This window comes from Rhinatrema bivittatum, chromosome 3 (assembly GCF_901001135.1).
Source record: "Rhinatrema bivittatum chromosome 3, aRhiBiv1.1, whole genome shotgun sequence".
In the NCBI taxonomy this organism is placed as follows: Eukaryota; Metazoa; Chordata; class Amphibia; order Gymnophiona; family Rhinatrematidae; genus Rhinatrema; species Rhinatrema bivittatum.
Genome location: NC_042617.1, coordinates 261,686,293 through 261,706,528, shown reverse-complemented (window position 1 = coordinate 261,706,528; position 20,236 = coordinate 261,686,293). Strand labels below are relative to the sequence as shown.

At 43.8% G+C, this 20,236-nt stretch overlaps 1 protein-coding gene across 1 annotated transcript in view; it reads left to right on the top strand.

Moving 5' to 3' along the window:
- Positions 1-20,236, top strand: part of THEMIS (thymocyte selection associated) — a 176,129-nt gene that overhangs the window by 135,402 nt on the left and 20,491 nt on the right. The window contains exon 5 of the mRNA XM_029594540.1: positions 4,745-4,887. Within this exon, the coding sequence (XP_029450400.1) occupies positions 4,745-4,887 (143 nt within the window). The remainder of the gene's footprint in view (positions 1-4,744; positions 4,888-20,236) is intronic.

Here is a 20,236-nt window from a genome sequence, read left to right as displayed (position 1 = left end):
TCAAGTTCTGAGTTCCTAGTCTTGTTCCTATTTCCAGTCTCGTGGAGCTTGCCAGCCAGTGGATCTCCTTTTTCCTTGTTCCAAGTATTGTTCCTCGTTCCAAATGATGTTTCCTCATTCTAAGTGATATTCCCAGCTTCTGTCCATATCCAAGTTTCAAGTCTAGAGTCTGTTCCACTTTCGGTGTGGTGCACAACCAGCCCATGGGATGTATAGGGTGCTCTGCGGTGCAGGGCTTATTTGAACCTGAACCCGAGTCTTCAGTGCTTTTGTCTATGCTCCAAGTCTTCAGTACCTTTGTCATGTCTAGTTTCCAGAGTTACCTTCTGTAATCGACATCTGCCTGTCCTGATGTACAAGCTGTTCCCAAATGGCAGATTCGGAAGGGCTATTGAGTGGCTGGAGGGCTACCCCAGAGACCAGCATTACACTGCTGGATCTCACGCTTGTGCGTGCAGGTTCACGGAGGCTTGAATGCTCCAAGTCTCCAAGTGTTCCAAGTTCCAAGTGCTTCTAAGCTTCAGCCTAGCCCGTGCCCAGCAGTGCTCACCTACCCTTAGCACTTACCTTGGAGCCTTGCCCTGAGGTTGTGCCATAGCCCAAGGTTCATGTTCTCCCATCGGTTCAGCCCTCAAGCTGACCACAGTGCTCCCAAGGTCAGCCCTGCCCCTGAGGATCCAGATCGGTCCTCAACGATTCTAAAAGAATTCACCGCTTTGATACCACAGTAAATTGCAGTAAATTAATAATAAAACTAATGTAAGAAGTTGTTGCTGGGAACATCTTTAGTGTTCCTTGCAATTCAGAGCCTGAGGTCCTGAGTTGTAAGGACCCAGAGGAAACTCTTAAATCTTGTGGTGTCTGTAAGGTGAATTAGTGAATTCCTGTGTTAACTATGTAACTTGACCTGAACCAGACTCAATTGTTGTCCCTGAGGAGAGGGGATCTGTAACTGGATGCATACCTGTATGTGTAAAGCAACAATGTACTTGTAGTTTCTCTAGAGGTCCATATTTAGTGCATTTGTCTGGATAACAGGTAGATATTTGTGATAATTTGCATATTTTTGGCTAGATTCCCTTCCCTATTCCAATGAGCTGCCTTGTATGGGATTTTCATACATTAATTTTGCAAATCCCATGCAAAGCAGCTCATGCATAGATAATCACATATAAATAAAATAACACGATTGACTTTGAACATTGTCAGTCATATTATTTTAGCTATGGGAAAATGAGAATCTAACACTAGAAGATCTGATCATATTACCCCAATATTAAAGGACCTTCACTGGTTGCCTGTTAAATACAGAGTTCAGCAATAAAATCATATACCTAATTCACAAAACACTCTACAATGACAAGATTGAATGATTAACTTCATCATACATTTCCATATCCCTTCAAGAATTACTAGATCAACAGGTACAGGGATGTTACCAATTCCTTCCTCCTAAGATTGCTCATCTAAATAATGTGAGTGAAAGGACTATTTATATTGCTGGGCCCCAACTGTGGAACTCTATACCACAAGAATTGAGGTTGGAAGCAGACTTTAAAATATTTAAAAAGGGCATTAAAACATGGCTATTCAAAACAAGCCTTCCAAGAGTTTTTAACCTAATGATTTTACCTACTGATTATATACCTTGCTCGTGCCAGGTGAATTTTCAAGAGGCCCAGCCACGCGCGAAAACCCTGGAATGCGCAAAACTGCAGGGCCTCTTTGAAAATTCACCCGGCACGCGCAAGGCCCAGCCACACGTGTAAACCCCGGGATTACATGTGTAAGCTTTTGAAAATCTACCCGTTAGTCTCTGAAAGTGTTCCAGTGAGTAGTAGATTGCAAAAGGGTGTGCAGGGCAGCTGCCTACAGTTCTATATACGGGCTGTCCTTTCAGATTGCAGACCATTCCAATAAAACCATGAAAATTAGCAATGTTAAAATGTACAGAAATGGCAGAAAACTATGTTTTTCCAATTAACCCATGAATACAAGATGGACAATATTTCTGAGATCACTACTCTAAGGGCATATGTATAAACTGGAATATGCGTATTAATGCCCTCTTGTGAATGCTCAAAATAATGAACTATGCAGTAGGGGTGTGCATTCGTTTTCGACGTATTGGCAATCCGCAACGTATATGTCCCTATTCGTTGTATTCGTGGGGTCACAAAACGTATGGCGAACCCCCACGAATACAACGTATCTAACGAATAAACTCCCCACCCTCCTGACCCTCCCAAGACTTACCAAAAGTCCCTGGTGGTACAGCGGGGGTCCTGGAGCGATCTCCTGCACTCGGGCTGTCGGCTGCCGGTATTCAAAATGGCGCCGATAGCCTTTGCCCTCACTATGTCACAGGGGCTACCGGTGCCATTGGTTGGGCCCCGTCACATGGTAGGAGCAATGGATGGCTGGCACCATCTTGTGCTCCTACCATGTGACAAGGCTCACTTTTTATATTTAATTAAAAAGGTTCTTAGTATTTAATCTCTTGTTTTTATTGGCTACTAGGATGAATAAGTACCGTATTTTCCGGCGTATAAGACGACTGGGCATATAAGACGACCCCCAACTTTTCCAGTTAAAATATAGAGTTTGGGATATACTCGCCATATAAGACTACACCCCTTTGCCCAGCACCGGCCAATCGGGGAGTGAGGGAACGGAGAATGAACATTTTTACAGCAACCGGTGGGGGGGAGGGAGTGACTCGAGCGAAGGCACACTACCCGATTGGTCGGTGCTGGGCAATCAGGGAGAGGAGAATGAACATTTTACAGCATCAGGGGGGAGTGACTCGAGGAGCGAGGGCACGGAGAATCAATTTCTATGGCGTCTGGAGATGAGGGTGAGTGACTCGGGAGCAAGAGTGCATCGGCCAATCGGGGAGCGAGGGAACAGAGAATGAACATTTTTACAGCATCCGGTGGGGGGGGGGGGGGGAGGGAGTGACTCGAACGAAGGCACGCTGCCCGATTGGTCGGAGCTGGGCAAAAGGGGCTTGCCGAAGTAAGCCCCTTTTGCCCAGCACCGGCCAATCGGGGAGAGGAGAATGAACATTTTACAGCATCCGGGGGGAGTGACTCGAGCGAGGGCACGGAGAATCAATTTCTACGGCGTCCGGAGGTGAGGGTGAGTGACTCGGGGAGCAAGAGCGCATCGCCATTGGGGAGCGAGGGAACAGAGAATGAACATTTTTACAGCATCCGGTGAGGGGAGGGAGTGACTCGAGGAGCGAAGGCGCACTGCCCGATTGCCGAAGCAAGCCCCTTTTGCCCAGCTCCGGCCAATCGGGGAGCGAGGGAGTGGAGAATGAACTTTTTTACAGCATCTGGTGGGGGGGAGGGGAGTGACTTGAGGCAAAGGCATGCTGCCTGATTGGTCGGTGCTGGGCAATCGGGGATCGGAGAATGGATATTTTACAGCATCCGGGGGGAGTGACTCGAGAAGTGAGAGCGCAGAGAATCAATTTCTACGGCGTCCGGAGGTGAGGGTGAGTGACTGGGGGAGCAAGAGTGCATTGGCCAATCGGGGAGCGAGGGTGCGGGGAATCCACCAGATGCTGTAAACTTGGATTACCGGCGCATAGGACGCACGCCTTATTTGTCACCTATTTTCAGGGGAAAAAGTACGTTCTATACGCCGGCAAATATACGCCCTATAAGACGACACCCGGCATATAAGACGACCCCCGACTTTTGAGAAGATTTTCAGGGGTTAAAAACTCGTCTTATACACCGGAAAATACGGTAATGTATTGCTCATCTAAGTCTGATAAAAGATATATCATTTGCCAGTTCAAATATAATAAGTATTTCATAGACTGACTAAGAAAAGTAATTATAATAAATTCTAGTATCCCCCCTTTTCAGTATTGTTCATTGGTATCAGTGTAGTCTAGAAAATATTACAGCATGGGCTTCCAGCCAACCTGATCCTATGCTGTGACACAGAAGAATTTCCCAGGGACATTACAGAAGATAATGACCATCATAAGGAAATAGCCATTCTGCTGGCTTTCAAAAGGAATATTTATTTGATGTCCTGCATTTTGCATTTTCTGAGAAAGTAAAGTGACCAGAAGGCTATCTCCTTTGTTACTTAACTATACCTTAGCTGAGCAGGGAAAAACAATTTAATAAGTTACTAACTTACACAAATGATCCATGGATCATAGCTTCTTACATCATTCTGGCTGTTTTTCTCCTTTATGAATTTCATCCCCCACACAGAGCTTTAAAACATTATTGTCTTTAAATAAAAGTCTATGCTAGAATATATTAAGTCCAGTAATGAAAGGACATTTGACAACACTTGTTAAGTACTGCTGGCTATCTTTAAGAGATTCTTCAAAGGCAATTAGTTTAACCTACTACAGATTGACTGATATTGAATGGCTAAATCTTATAGACTGTCTATGTGTCTTCTTACTATGATAAAAAATTTTGAACCTTGGAGAAAAGATTAACAAAAAAATGTTCTACCTATACAGTTTTAAAGTGATTTATACATTGTAGTCAAATTTCTTAGTCCTATTAGTATTTCTCAATGTAAGTCTTAACTATGTTACTGCAGGATTATACAAGCAATTTATAAGTTATTCTGATCAAATATGCTTTGTTGCAATATAAGGAAAAAATAGCAGTGGTGTTCCTTCTCGTCATTGTCTGTGAAGTGTATTAAATTGTAGTTTATAATTTTATACATGAACTCAGTCATTACACTGTAATTTCAGAGCCTACATACAGACATAGCCAGGAAACTGCACTCGAGTCAAGCTGCTGCTTTAGAATTACAAGATATGTGTCAAAATGATTTCTTGAGTCCTGAGACTGAGCAGGATGTGAGTGGGGGAAACTATATCAGTGGAAAACAAAGGTCAGTAAAATCGCATGATTTTAATTTATCAGTGTTTAATTGTGTTTCCTTTCCAAATCTATAGATATCATGGCTTTGTTTAACTTTATCCTAACATAAATTCTGCTTGGATTATTGTCTGTTTTCTTTTTCTTTGTATTGAATAAAAGGAAGCTGTATGTGCAAGTATAAAATGTTAAATTACAAAAAAATAACTTTACATTTTGAAAAAATGTTTCTTGAATTTCAATTAATACAACTTTGAACCCAAGTTACAGCAAAGCACATTGGAGGCAATTATTAAACTTCCCTTGCTGGTGCAAAGTCTGCAGGTACAAACAATCAAAGAAAAAGTATGTGCATTCTTTTCTTTTCATTATTGCCCCCTCAAAATTAGTACCTGCTTTCTCTGTGATTCATTTTTTCAAGAAAACAATGCTCATAGTTTTGATTGTACAAAACTTAATGCGTTGTTCCATCCCCCACCCTTGGGAACACCTTTTACATTACACATGGATTGAGGGTGAGAATAATCAAACGTCCTCATTTCCATGGATAAAATGGTATTTTACCTGTGGAGTGTACTTTATGATTGCCTTCCCCAGCAATACATCAATGCATGGCACTAGCCCTCCTCCCCAGTCTCTCTAGCATCACCCTGGAAGGAGTCTCCATGTTCCATGTGAAATAATAATTAGAATGTAATTTAAAATATATGTTGCGGAGGTAGACCCTTAGCCCGAGGTGGAGTTGGCACTACCTGTGGGGAAACCCCCTCGGGTCCCCACCATCAGGAGGTGGAGCAGAATGGGAAGTGGAGACCGACTGGAGCTTTGCCAATACCAACCCTCGTTCCCCACAGGTTGAGCCCTTGGGTACAGGGGCTGGCTGGTCTTAGGTGGGCGTCAGCATGGTTGATCTCATGAAGGATGTTCAAGGCAGGGAGCCAGGAAGCAACGGAGACACAGGTTCTGAAGGAGCTGAGTTCGAGACAGGGCCTGGATCCAAAAGCCAGGACAGGCTGAAGCAGGCTAGAGATGAGGAACAAATTAAGTCCAGGTGTGTAAATAGGCAAGAGCCTAAGAAAGGCCAAATCCAAGTAGTCAACCGGAGGCAAAGTCATGTTCAAGCTGAAGTCAGGGCAGGCAGCTGAAGACAGGGTCAGGTACAAGCTGAAGTCAGGGAAGGCGGCTGAAGACAGGGTCAGGTACAAGCTGAAGTCAGGAAGGCGGCTGAAGTCAGGGCAGGCGGCTGAAAACAGGGTCAGGTACAAGCTGAAGTCAGGGAAGGCAGCTGAAGACAGGGTCAGGTACAAGCTGAAGTCAGGGAAGGCGGCTGAAGACAGGGTCAGGTACAAGCTGAAGTCAGGGAAGGCGGCTGAAGTCAGGGCAGGGGCGCTGAAGACAGGGTCAGGTACAAGTTGAAGTCAGGGAAGGCAGCTGAAGACAGGGTCAGGTACAAGCTGAAGTCAGGGAAGGCGGCTGAAGACAGGGTCAGGTACAAGCTGAAATCAGGGAAGGCGGGCTGAAGACAAAGTCAAATACAGGCAAGGGTCAGAGCCAGAGAATCCATCCAAAGTGTGGTCAGGACCAAGCAAGGGTCAAAGTCAGGAATCCATCTAAAGTGTGGTCAGGAACAAGCAAGGGTCAAAGCCAGGAATCCTTCCAAGGCGTGGTCAGGAACAAGTGAGGTCAAGGCCAGGAATCCGTCCAAAGGGTAATTAGGAACAAACGAAGGTCAGGACCAAGAGACGGGAACAGGAACGCAGTACTGGAACAGAACAAGCACAGGAGCAAGAACAGGAACACGAGGGAGTAGTGCAACTAAGCACATGACGAAGCATGGAGACCTGTTGCCAAGGCAAAGACCGACGGCGGAGCTTGTCTTAAGTAGCAGGGCCCAGAGACATCATCATTTGGTGCCGTGGGTAGATTACCTGCCGCGGCCCCTTTAAAATCGGGGATGGCACGCCTAAGGCATACTGACTGGAGTTACGTGGTGGCAGCTTCTCCCCTCGGCGCACGTGGGGAAACCTGACTGGGACCGGAGGAGGCCATGGAACTGCCGGAGGAACCTGGGAATTTGGCAGGAGCAGCATGAGCACATAGGCAACTGCCTACCATTGCTAAAGAAGAAGGGCCGGGACCTGGGCGTTGGGGGTGAGTAGGGCCAGTCGCAGGCCTGCCGCACCGGGACACGCAACAATATAAGTGTAAAATTTCCAAAAATATATACAATCAAATAAACTAAGTACAGAGGAGCCATCTTCAGTCAACCAAGATAAAAACTCTTGTCTTTCTATCACCCACAAAATTTCCACATATTTTGAAAGCGAAAGTACATGCATACTTTCTTCTTGAAAATTCTTGGAAAATACATGCACAAACTCCCCCATACAAAGTTACACCTGCTCCTAGGATGGTGTAAATTGTGCATGTGGATTTACTTGCAGATTTTTTGCATGCACCAAAGTACACATTAAATCAAATTACTGCATATTTTTGCATGGAAAGACCGGAAAAGTTTTTAAACAGTCATTTATGTGCATAAAACCACATTTTATGTATGTAAATTACTTTATTATTTATTTATAACATTTGATAAACTCCTTTTTCCAACAATGGCTTCAAGGTGGATTACAATCAAATTTAAATTTAACTTACTGGTACGACAACATTAATTGTGGGTTATTTGCAATCATAATTGAATCAAGTATACATTCAGAGCAGCATTACAATTTATTTCTTCTTCTTTACCAAGCAAACTATGGAAAGACCTGATTAGACTGCCAGTACCTGATTAGACTGCCAAGCTTTTTTTCTGGAAAGGGAGGTAAAAAGCACGAGATGGGTAGTGCTATCTCATTCCAGATTATTAGTAACAGCTCACAGCATGAAGTCTTGTGCAAGTCATTCTGGCAGAAGCCAGAGGAAGAGAGGAAAGAAAGGCCATTTGGGATGATTTGGAGTTCTCTAGTGTAGAAGGAAAGACGTTGGGAAAGAACATAAGGTGTGTGCCATGTTGTGTCACACCAAGGTCCATTGAGCCCATCATCCTGTCTCCGACAGTGGCCAATCTGGGTCACAAGTATCTAGTAGATCCCCAGTAGTTGATCTATTTCTTGTATCTCACTCCCAGGGATAAGTGCTGTCTTTCCCAAAATCTACCTGGCTAATAAATGTTTATGGACTTTTTCTTCAGAAACTTGTCCAGTCCTCTTTTGAACCCTACTATGTTAGTTGTCTTGACAACTCCTCCGGCAACAGATTCCATAGCTTAATTGTGCAATGAGTAAAAAAATACTTCCTTACGATTTGATTTAAATCTGCTGGTTGCTAGTTTCGTGGAGTGTCCTCTGGGCCTTAGGTGTTCTTTGAAGGGATAAAATACTGTTTCCCATTGACCCATTCTACCCCACTCATTATTTTATAAATCCCAATTATATTCCCTTTCAATTGTCTCTTTTCCGAGCTAAAGAGTCTTAATCTGTTTAGCCTTTCTCCATAAGAGAACATTTCTATCCCCTTTATCATTTTTGTCACACTTCAGGGGTTTTTTAATTCACGTAGTTGAAGATGAAGCAAAGGGTTTTGAATTTTATCCTGCTTTTCGTTGGGAGACAGCACACATTGATTATAAGACAGGCCCTATGAAATTCCTGGCAACAGTATCCTGCAAGAGGTGGAGGCATTTCAAGTTGTATGGAGAAATGCCGTTGAATAGTCATTTCAGATGTTAATTAATGCATACATTATAGTAGTTAAGTTGTGTTTATCAAGATAGTTGTGGCAGTTTGTGAATCTGACATAGATGCAAAAAAGGAGATTCTTATGTCCTTTGAGGTGTAAGATTCCATCAGGATGTTTTGATCACATTGAACTCCTCATGCTTCATACTGATTCTTTACAATGAAGGGGAGTTCCTGACTTGGGAATGTAGAGATCATAGGGGATGACCTTGGTGGGCTTAGTCAGAGGAGTTCCAATACGGAGGAATTTAATTTGAGAATTCAACCCTTAGAGGCAATTTTCAAACTGACTAAATTGGGGCAGAGTCCATGGGTCCTTTCTAACCCTTAGACTTTTCATCAGTTTTGAAATGTATGCACAATGCTTTTGGTTTGACACTTTGTACCTATAAATATTGACACCTGCTTTTTCTGTGGGTACTTTTTTCATGGAAATAATACAAAGTTGAGTCTAGGTATGTTATTGTTGTACCTCCACCTGAATATGCCTCTGGGAACACTGCCTCTTAGTATAGGTAAAGGTCATGCATTATGGAACAGCATGTGGACTTTAGTCACATTGAGGGCAATTTTTAGACAGCTGATTATATGCTTGTAAAATACTTTTTATTTTCATAAATCATTTGGGAAATTGTACGGGGACCCTCGCACATCAGAGGAGGGACATAATTGCCTGGTTTTCAAAAGCATTTACATGCTTAAAAAGGGGCTTTACATGTGTAAATGGCTTTTGAAAATTGCTACGATAGTATGTTACATTTACATGCATAATTCCTTTGAAAATTAACTTGTATGTGTATAGGGGACAATTTTCAAAGCAATTTACACAGATAAAAATTTATTTTACAATCTTAATCACCCATCTGAAAATAACTAGGACAATGTTTGCCATCTTTTTCTGATTTGTACTCTATCATCTTGGGCAAATGAGCATACAAACGCCCACTTAGTTCACACCTAGCTCCCCTCCCTTCCTATGTCTAACCCCATATCTTTGTGATTATCTAAATAGCTGTGAAAACTAGACATTTAGATATATTTTGTTAATTCTGCCTTTCAGAAACTTCAGAGCAGATAACATTCCGGTACTGTGTGTACATTGTGTGTACATTGTGCAAATCCAAGGCTCTCGTGCTAAACTTTCAAAAGGGAAACTTTGATAAAATGAAAAATTGTTAGAAAAAACTGAAAGGAGCAGCTACAAAAGTAAAAAATGTCCAAGAGGCGTGTCATTGTTAAAAAATACCATTCTAGAAGCACAGTCTAGATGTATTCCACACATTAAGAAAGGTGGAAAGAAGGCAAAAAACGATTACCGTCATGGTTAAAAGGGGAGGTGAAAGAAGCTATTTTAGCCAAAAGATCTTCATTCAAAAACTGGAAGAAGGATCCAACAGAAGAAAATAGGATAAAGCATATCCTATTGGCTAGTTAAATGTAAGACATTGATAAGACAGGCTAAGAGAGAATTTGAAAAGAAGTTGGCTGTAGAGGCCAAAAATTCACAATAAAAACTTTAAAAATATATCCGTTGCAGAAAGCCTGTGAGGGAGTCAGTTGGACCGTTAGATGATCGAGGGGTTTAAAGGGGCACTTAGAGAAGATAAGGCCATCGCGGAAAGATTAAATGATTTCTTTGCTTCGGTGTTTTACTGAAGAGGATGTTTGGGATGGGTACCCGTAATGGAGAAGGTTTTCATGGGAAATAATTCAGATGGACTGAATCAAATCACGGTGAACCTTGAAGATGTGGTAGGCCTGATTGACAAACTGAAGAGTAATAAATCACCCGGACCGGATGGTATACACCCCAGAGTTTCTGAAGGAACTAAAAAATGAAATTTCAGACCTATTAGTAAAAATTTGTAACCTATCATTAAAATCATCCATGTACCTGAAGACTGGAGGATAGCAAATGTAACCCCAATATTAAAAAGGCTCCAGGGGTGATCCGGAAAACTACAGACCGGTTAGCCTGACTTCAGTGCCAGGAAAAATAGTGGAAAGTGTTCTAAACATCAAAATCACAGAACATATAGAAAGACATGGTTTAATGGAACAAAGTCAGAATGGCTTTACCCAGGGCAAGTCTTGCCTCACAAATCTGCTTCAGTTTTTTGAAGGAGTTAATAAACACGTGGATAAAGGTGAACCGGTAGATGTAGTATACTTGGATTTTCAGAAGGCGTTTGACAAAGTTCCTCATCAGAGACTTCTAGGAAAAGTAAAAAGTCATGGGATAGGTGGCAATGTCCTTTCGGGATTGCAAACTGGCTAAAAGACAGGAAACAGAGAGTAGGATTAAATGGACAATTTTCTCAGTGGAAGAGATTGGACAGTGGAGTGCCTCAGGGATCTGTATTGGGACCCTTACTTTTCAATATATTTATAAATGATCTGGAAAGAAATACGACGAGTGAGATAATCAAATTTGCAGATGACACAAAATTGTTCAGAGTAGTTAAATCACAAGCAGATTGTGATTTAACTACAGGAAGACCTTGTGAGACTGGAAAATTGGGCATCCAAATGGGAGATGAAATTTAATGTGGATAAGTGCAAGGTGATGCATATAGGGAAAAATAACCCATGCTATAATTACACGATGTTGGGTTCCATATTAGGTGCTACAATCCAAGAAAGAGATCTAGGTGTCATAGTGGATAACACATTGAAATTGTCGGTTCAGTGTGCTGCGGCAGTCAAAAAAGCAAACAGAATGTTGAGAATTATTAGAAAGGGAATGGTGAATAAAATGGAAAATGTCATAATGCCTCTTTATCGCTCCATGGTGAGACCGCACCTTGAATACTGTGTACAATTCTGGTCGCCGCATCTCAAAAAAGATATAATTGCAATGGAGAAGGTACAGAGAAGAGCTACCAAAATGATAAGGGGAATGGAACAGCTCCCCTATGAGGAAAGACTAAAGAGGTTAGGACTTTTCAGCTTGGAGAAGAGACCGCTGAGGGGGGATATGATAGAGATGTTTAAAATTATGAGAGGTCTAGAACAGGTAGATGTGAATCGGTTATTTACTCTTTCGGATAGTAGAAAGACTAGAGGGCACTCCATGAAGTTAGCATGTGGCACATTTAAAACTAAACTCAGCGCACAATTAAACTCTGGAATTTGTTGTCAGAGGATGTGGTTAGTGCAGTTAGTATAGCTGTGTTTAAAAAAGGATTGGATAAGTTCTTGGAGGATAAGTCCATTACCTGCTATTAAGTTCACTTAGAGATTAGCCACTGCCATTAGCAACAGTAGCATGGAATAGACTTAGTTTCTGGGTACTTGCCAGGTTCTTATGGCCTGGATTGGATGCTGGGCTTGATGGACCCTTGGTCTGACCCAGTATGGCATTTTCTTATGTTCTTATGTTCTTACTAGCATGGCCACTGTCCAAACATCTGGCCTCCAAAATCCTCTGCATAACTTGCCAGACAGACTGCATTTCCACTGGGACTTCTAGCTTTACTGTACTTGCAACCTGCCAGCCAGACTCAGCTGGTAGTTGAATTATATCCTGTCGTTCCAGTCTATTACGGCTGTTGCCTGACCATCCAGGCTCCTAGTTTCCCTGTGTACCCTGTCAGAAAGATTCAGTTAAGTGAGCAGCAGCAGTTCAACAGGGACTTTTAATTATTACGATCACCATGCAAGATACTCTACTTAATCCAGCAGCCAGCTCTCTTCTCCACCCTTGTCTTCCCACCAAGCTTAGAAACAACCTAATCAACTATCGAAACTAGTGACCGAACATTGTGGCCTTGCTAGATGATATCCCGGCTGACCCCATTGGCTTCTAGAGAGTTGGAGCCTGCTTGCATCCTATCCAGCTTCCCCATGGCTTATAGTATCACTAGAACTTGTTTTCTTTCTCTGCCCACTTTTAACCTCTCCCCTTGCCTCTGCACTTGAGGGAGTGAAGGGTGGGTTGTTTGCAGCATTAGAATCTCCCATCCTTCTTCCTTCCATTGTAATAGAATATGACAGCAAATAAGGATCATTAGACCTATCTAGATGGTAATATTCAAAAGCCATTTACGATGTAAATGACATTTTAACCAGGCAAAAAGGCTTTTTGAAAATCACCGTCCTGTATACAGGTAAAAGTAAGTGCATTGTTCTCTACCTCGTGTACTTTTACTTGCATTATCATGGAGGTACCCCTAAGATGGGGTTAGGACATGGGAGCCAACAACGCATGCAGTTTTCAAGGAAAACACATCTGTAGAAAACTCAGGTGCAGATTTCTGCAGATACTTTTTCCCTTAGTAGGCAATTGTCAAAGGGAATGTATACAAATACTTTCCCTTTCAGAACTAGTGCAAAGTCTGTGGTTAAAAGCATCTTTGGACTTTGCAATTTATCTGTGTTGTTTTGAAAATTACCCCTCTAGTATGCTAAACCTTATTTCTGCTACAATGCTTCATCTGCCAGCCAATCTCTGGCTTTTCTCTCACTTGGATCCTCTGTGATTATTCTATGTTTTTAGAATTCTGATTCCATTTTTTTCTCTACCACCTCCACTGGGCATCTATTCTCTACGTCCACCACCTTTTCAGTAAAGAAATATTTTTCAGATGTTGCTTCTGCTATCTGATGTTATCCTTCAAGCCCATTAATCTTTCCTGATGCCCCTATTTCTTCCTTTATTCTCAGTAAGTGTATGAAGTCTTTTTCTTCTATTAATCCTTTCCTTTCTTTTTTCAGTGAGAGAAAAACTCAGCTTCTTTAAATATGACTTTTGTGTTTTCTGTCCTTTAAAAACATTCTCTCAACCCTGATCTGTCTCCAGCTACCATCTGATTTCCCTTATTCCTGTCCTTTACCAAAATCTCAGGACTGGGCAGTCCATCGTCCAACTTGAGAATTCCTTGTCATCACTAATGCCACAAAACTCTTTTCATTCTGGATTCCATCTTTCTCATTCTTCTCAGCTCGATCCAGTATCGTCCGCTCGAGGATTGCCCGTCTGTAACGTGCTCGTAGCGCACAATTCAGGCACGCAAGGCAGTTCGGCGATACAGTCTCCAGTTTCACGCGTCCGTATCGCTTCTGAAAACAGACGCATAACCCTTTCCGCACCCGGCATGTAAATGAACGAAAAGCTGTATAATGAAGGAATTATCTATTCCCCTGCGATACTGTAACGGGCGCTGATATTATCTCCTCCCTAACCCGCTGTTCTGCCGCGGCCTTAACCTGCTACTTTACCGCCTCCCCCTAGTAGGAGTTAGTGTAGTGTAGTGTAGGGTAAAAACATTGCTTACCCGCCCTGGTCCCGTCCGGTCTCCTGCAGCCCCGTCCGGACCGGACGGGGCTGCAGGAGACCGGACGGGACCAGGGCAAAAAAACCAAACGAAAAAGTAGCAAGGCTCGGGCCTGCTAAAAAAAGTTTAAAAAGTTGTAAAAAACAAAAATACCTGTGTGTTATATAAAAAAATAAAACAATTTTAAATACCTGTCGGAGGGCCGTGGGTCCAGGCGGCCGGTGGGCGGCGGGCAGCCATCAGCGGCATCCGGTAGTCCCTTCTCCCTTCCTCCCTGGATGAGCGCCAAAATCGCACGGGCGGGTCAGGCAGCGGGGGGGGGGGGGGGGGGCGGCAGCAGGATCCGGGAGCGGCGGGTAGGCAGCAGCGGGGTCCGGGGGGGGCAGCGGCAGGATACGGGAGCGGCGGGTAGGAAGCAGCGGGGGTCCGGGGGTGGCAGCGAGATCCGGGAGCCAGCAGCGGCAGCATGATCGATCGCGCAGGCAGGTAGGTGGCAAAGTAAGATGGCCGCCTGCACGGGAAAATCGTGCAATTGGCCGCTGAAGACGTGACGTCACGACGTTTGGGCCATAACCCTTCCCTACCGCTTTAAAGCCGCGGCATGCATTTGCATGCGATTAGAGGAGAGTATCGGGGAGTTAGTTAAGAGAACTGTGCGTGCGGGGAGGAAGGGTGCGCCTGACACTGCCGCACTGTTTTTACCGCGGCCTTACTGGATCGAGCCGAAACTAGGGGTGTGCATTGATTTTTTTTCAGGTCATTATCTGTTTCATTTTGTTTTTTTTTAAAATGGTTCAGGGAGTGTTTATTTCAATTTTCCCTAATTTCGGAGTTAGTGTACACTAAAGGGACTTAGTGCACACTAACTGGAAATGTTACTGATAAGTTAAAAAGTGTCAGTTGGGAGCAGTTCGTTAGCTAGAGGTATGATTCTGCATTCCAATTGGCTGTCTCCTTAGTTACTTGTTTGTGCTGCCAAGATTGCAAGGTGATTTTTGTGGGGTTGGCCAGTGCTTGGTAACAAGTGTAAACAAACAAGTGATGGACTAATAGCATGAAATTCTAGTTAGCAAAGCATGTAATGCAAATGCTTATTTTGAATTCGCCAATCCCTTTGTATTTTAGGAAAGGTGCCCTGGCATTTTGGGATATGCTACTTTGAATTTCCCTGGTGTGAGTCTGTGTATTTGAGTGGGTGGGCTGGGGGTGGGGGGTGACTAGTGAAATGAGAAGTGACTTGGGTAAATGTATGGGGTGACAAGTGGGAGAGAAACTAGTTAGGGTGGTGACTGGTGAGAGAGAGAGGCAGCCTGGGGTGTGTCTGTGCGGGGTGACCTGTCACTCTATAGAGTTACCCCAGTCATTCTCCAAACACACAAGATTGCCTCTTTTTCCCATGTCACGCCATACAGTCAACCAGTCACTTCCCTTCTCACCAGCCATCCCCCCACACATACAACAGGGCTGCCTCTCTCTCACCAGTCAGCACCCTAACCAGTCTCTTCTCACCTGACACACCATACAGTCACCTTAGTCACTCCCCCTCTCACCAGTCACCCCCACATACTAGGCTGTCTCTCTCTCATCAGTCACCACCCCAACCAGGTTTCTCTCCTACCTAACACCCCAGTCATACCCCCCTCTCACCAGTCACACCCTCACACACCAGGCAGTCTTTCTCTCACCACTCACCATTCCAACCAGTCTCTCTCCCACCTGTCATCCCATACAGTCACCACCAGTCATTTCCCCCCTTCTCACCAGTCACCCCCCCCCCCCCCACATACTATGCTGCTTCTCTCTCACCAATCACCACCTCAACCAGTCTTTCTCCTACCTGGCAACTCATATAGTCACCCTAGTCACTCCCCCCTCTCACCAGTCACCCACCCCCACACACACACCAGGCTGCCTCTCTCTCACCAGTTACCACCTTAACCAGTCTCTCTCCTACCTGTCACCCCATACAGATACTCTCTCACCAATTACCTCCCACATACCAGGCTGCCTCTCTCTCTTACCAGTCACCACCTCAACCATTATCTACTCCCCACTTGTCACCTCTTACAGTTACCTCAGTCACTCTCCCTCTCACCAAACACCCTCCACATACCAGGCTGCCTCTCTCTGACCTGTCACCTCAAACAGTCTCTCTCCAATGTATCACCACATACACTCACCACAGTACCTTCCCATCTACTAGTGTACCCCAACATACCAGGCTCCTCTCTCTTATTGGTCACCACTGCAACCATTCTCTCATCATTTTCTGATACACCATACAGTCACCCTAGTCACTCCCCCTATCACCAGTCACCCCCCACACACCAGGCTGTCTTTCTCTCACCAGTCACCACCCCAACCAAACTCTTTGCTACCTGCCACCCTATATAGTCACTCCGGTCACACACCCTTCACCAGTTAACTCCCAAACACCAGGCTAACTCTCTTACCACACACCACTCCAGCCAGTCTCTCTCCTAAGTGTCACCCCCATACAGTCACCCCAATACATATCAGACTACCTCTTGCTCTCTAGTCACCATTCCAACCAGTCTCTTTTCCACATGTCACCCCAGTCACTCCCCTTCTCACCAGTCACCCCCACATACTAGGCTGCTCCTCTCTCTCACCAGTTATCACCTCAATCAGTCTTTCTCCCACCTGTCACCCCATATAAACTCCAGTCACACACCCCTCACCAGTTAACCCCCAAACACCAGGCTAACTCTCTCTTACCACTCACCACTCCAGCCAGTCTCTCTCCTATATGTCACCCCATACATATCAGATGGCCTCTTGCTCTCGTCACCATGCCAACCAGTCTCTTTTCTACATGTCACCTCAGTCACTCCCCCTCTCACCAGTCAGCCCTCCATACACACTCCAGGCTGCCTCTCTCTCACCAGTCACCATCCCAATAAATCTCTCCCACCTGTCACCCCATACAATGATCCCTATCTCGCCACTCATCCCCCTCCACACACACACAAACCATAGTGCCTCTCTCTTACCAGTCACCACTCACCTTTCCAACCAATCTCTCTCCCACCTGTCACCCCCATACAGTCACTCCAATCACTCCCCTCTCATCAGTCATCCCCATACCTAACTGGGGAATTAAAAGTATGCATTTCCCAAAATGTCAGGGCCCCTTTCCTAAAAATAAATAGATTGAAAAATTCAAAATATGCATTTGCATTACATATTTTTGCTGACTAGAACTTGATGTTATTATTATATCACTTGTTTGCTTACATTTGTTACCAGGCACTGGCCATCCCACCAAAAAATACCACATTGCAACCTTGAGAACATAAACAAGTAACTAAGGAGATAGCCAATGGAAATGCAGAACCAATTGACACTTTTTAACTTATTGGTAACATTTTAATTAGTGAACATTAACTATGGTTAGGGGATGCCAACATCCAGTTAGCTCACACTGAGTCCCATTAGTGAGCATTAACACAAAATACTAATTTTTACAAAATGTTGTCATTTTTTCTTTTGTTTCATGGCTCTCCTGAAACAATTTTGTTGCCATTGTTTATTTCATTAAAATGAATGCATATCTCTACTAGAAACTCCAACAATCCACCATTTGTTCCTTTTCACTTCTTGGTTGGTTTTGACACTGTTGATCATTAACTGCTTATTTTTTTATCAAAGTTCCCTCTAAGGAAACAGCTGAAGCACACCTAGCATGGGTAAATGGTGTTGGTGGTTTCCTATAACCTTTAGCAGAAACATTGGTATCTATTATTTCCTCATTTGTTTTTTTTCTGGTATGGTTTTATTTTGCATAGATGACATTCTACAACTCATAGGGATGGAAACTTCATAGGGGTACACAGGTGAACACTGATGCATGCGTGTCAGTGCGTGCCCAGAGACGCAACAATTTTCTAACATACGCGCATATGTTATAAAATAGCCTAGGCGCGTGAATGTGTGTGCCCTTATTTTGCAACTGGGTGCGCATAGCCATACATATCAGGGAATGAGTTGTGTAAGTAGGGTAATTTTATAACAGGCGCACGTCCACGCCATGATCAGTTTCACCAGTTCATCCATCAGTTCACCCAGATTACAGGTAGGTCCTCCAAATCCCCCTGCTTCTTTAGCCTACACTCCCCCCAGGTACCCTAAACCCTTTAAACCCCTTAGAAATGGCTTTTTGTTTTAAATTACACTTCCTCCATAGCAATGGTAAAGTTACAGAGCACTGTGCCCAGATGCGTTAAGTATTTGTGTGCCTATCTCTTGGCCATGCTCTGGAATGCCCAGACCTCTTTTTGAATCAGCTATTCATGTATCAGGAGATGAGTGCACATGTAGGTGGCTTTTAAAATTCGGTGCACATGCCCGGCTTTTAAAATTCACCTTTAAGGAGTTTGGTCAGTAAACAGTATTCTGCCCATTCACATTTATGAATAGATATTGCACAGGGGTCTCTGTCCTGGGGCTACTATCTTCTGCTATCCGCACTATGGGGTGAGTTTTCAAAGAGTTCCATACATAAAAAGTAGCATATACCTGCGTAAGCAGCTTGTACTCAAGTACATGATATTTTCTAAATAGCAAGCATATACACGTATTTTCACTTTTGTGCACACATTTACATGCATACAAATAGGGGTGGTCTAGGGAATTCTGGGGTGGAGCCAAGACTTACACATGTACGTTGCTATTTTATAAGATACTTATGCACCACATGTGGTAACTTATTCATGCAATTTTTACATCTGCTAATTATCTCGCACAGTTGATACCAGACAGATCTGTTGTCAATTATTGGTTGAGTGGGAGGTCTGGAGGACCTGGGGAAAGCTGAGGCTGAAGAATTAGGAGGGTCTCAGTGTCCTGGAGAAGGACTAGGTGAACTGGTGGAGGAATAGGAAAACTGGTAATGTGTGCAGGTTTTGAAATATACCAACTTATGTGCGTAAATCAGGGTTTTATTGGAGCAAGTGATTTTTTTCACACATAAAATATACACACATACATTTTTAAAATAGGTAAGAAAAGTATGAATGTTCAATACATTGAAATATGCTCTTTCAATGCATTGCAGATATCCACATGTAAGCATATATACGTACATATGTAGGGGATGGACATATGCATATTTTATAATTTTTAGGGGTGGGCATTCGTTTTGAACGCATATGTAAAACGCAACTTTTTTTTTTTTTAACTTAAAAAAGTGATGATGCGCAATGCATCGCGATTTTCAACTTATTCAACATAGCTATGTTGAATACGTTGAACCTAAATAAACACTTAAACCCCCCACCCTCCTGACCCCCCCAAGACTTACCAAAACTCCCTGGTGGTCCAGCGGGGAGTCAGGAAGCCATCCCTATATTCCTTTGCGAGGAGCACGTGACGTCGGCGTCACGTGCTCCTCGGCGCCTCCGCTCCGGGACCCCCGTTGGACGCAACCGGAACTTTTGGCCAGCTTGGGGGGGTCAGGAGGCCCCCCCAAGCTGGCCAAAAGTTCCGGTTGGGTCCAGCGGGGGTCCCGAGCGGAGGCGCCGAGGAGCACGTGACGTTCGCGTCACTCCGACGTGACGCCGACGTCACGTGCTCCTCGCAAAGGAATATAGGGATGGCTTCCTGACTCCCCGCTGGACCACCAGGGAGTTTTGATAAGTCTTGGGGAGGGGATTAAGGAGGGTGAGGGGTTTAAATTTTTATTTAGGGAACCGGTGAACGTATGGACAGACCCTCAACTTATGGAATTCTCCATATGTCCATATTGAACTAAATCGACCCTCAACTTCAACTTATCAACGCAAACGTTTTGTCTGCACATCCCTAATAATTTTACCTGGTATGTGCAGGTTATAAAATACTATAGTAGTTCTCCATGTGGGCATGGGCATAAACACACAAATAAATGGGGCCGCGCGGACTTGTATGAATGCTATCCTCCCTATGCTATTGCTTAGTGCCTCTGCTGTCTTCCTTTGGGTATTCATACCATTGTAAAACTGCTGACAACTTAATCTTTCTCTCAGCAATCTCCATCCACCTCTTCTCAACTTAGCTGCTGACTCTCTGACATATCCACATATCTAGATTTCTTATGCTAAACCCCTCTAAAAGAGAGCTCCTGTTCTTCCAAGCTATGACTGGTTCTCTCCTCGTTCACACCTGTTTTTATTTCTATTGATTTTATTTCCTTTATTTCTCTACTTTTGTTAAAAGTCTAGGCATCACCACTGATCCTGCCCTTTCTCTTCAAAATTATCTCTCTAAATGTACTACTGCCCTCTGCTTCCAGCTTTTCAGTATCTAAATTTCACCCTTCACTCACTTTTTTTGAAACTTTCTATTT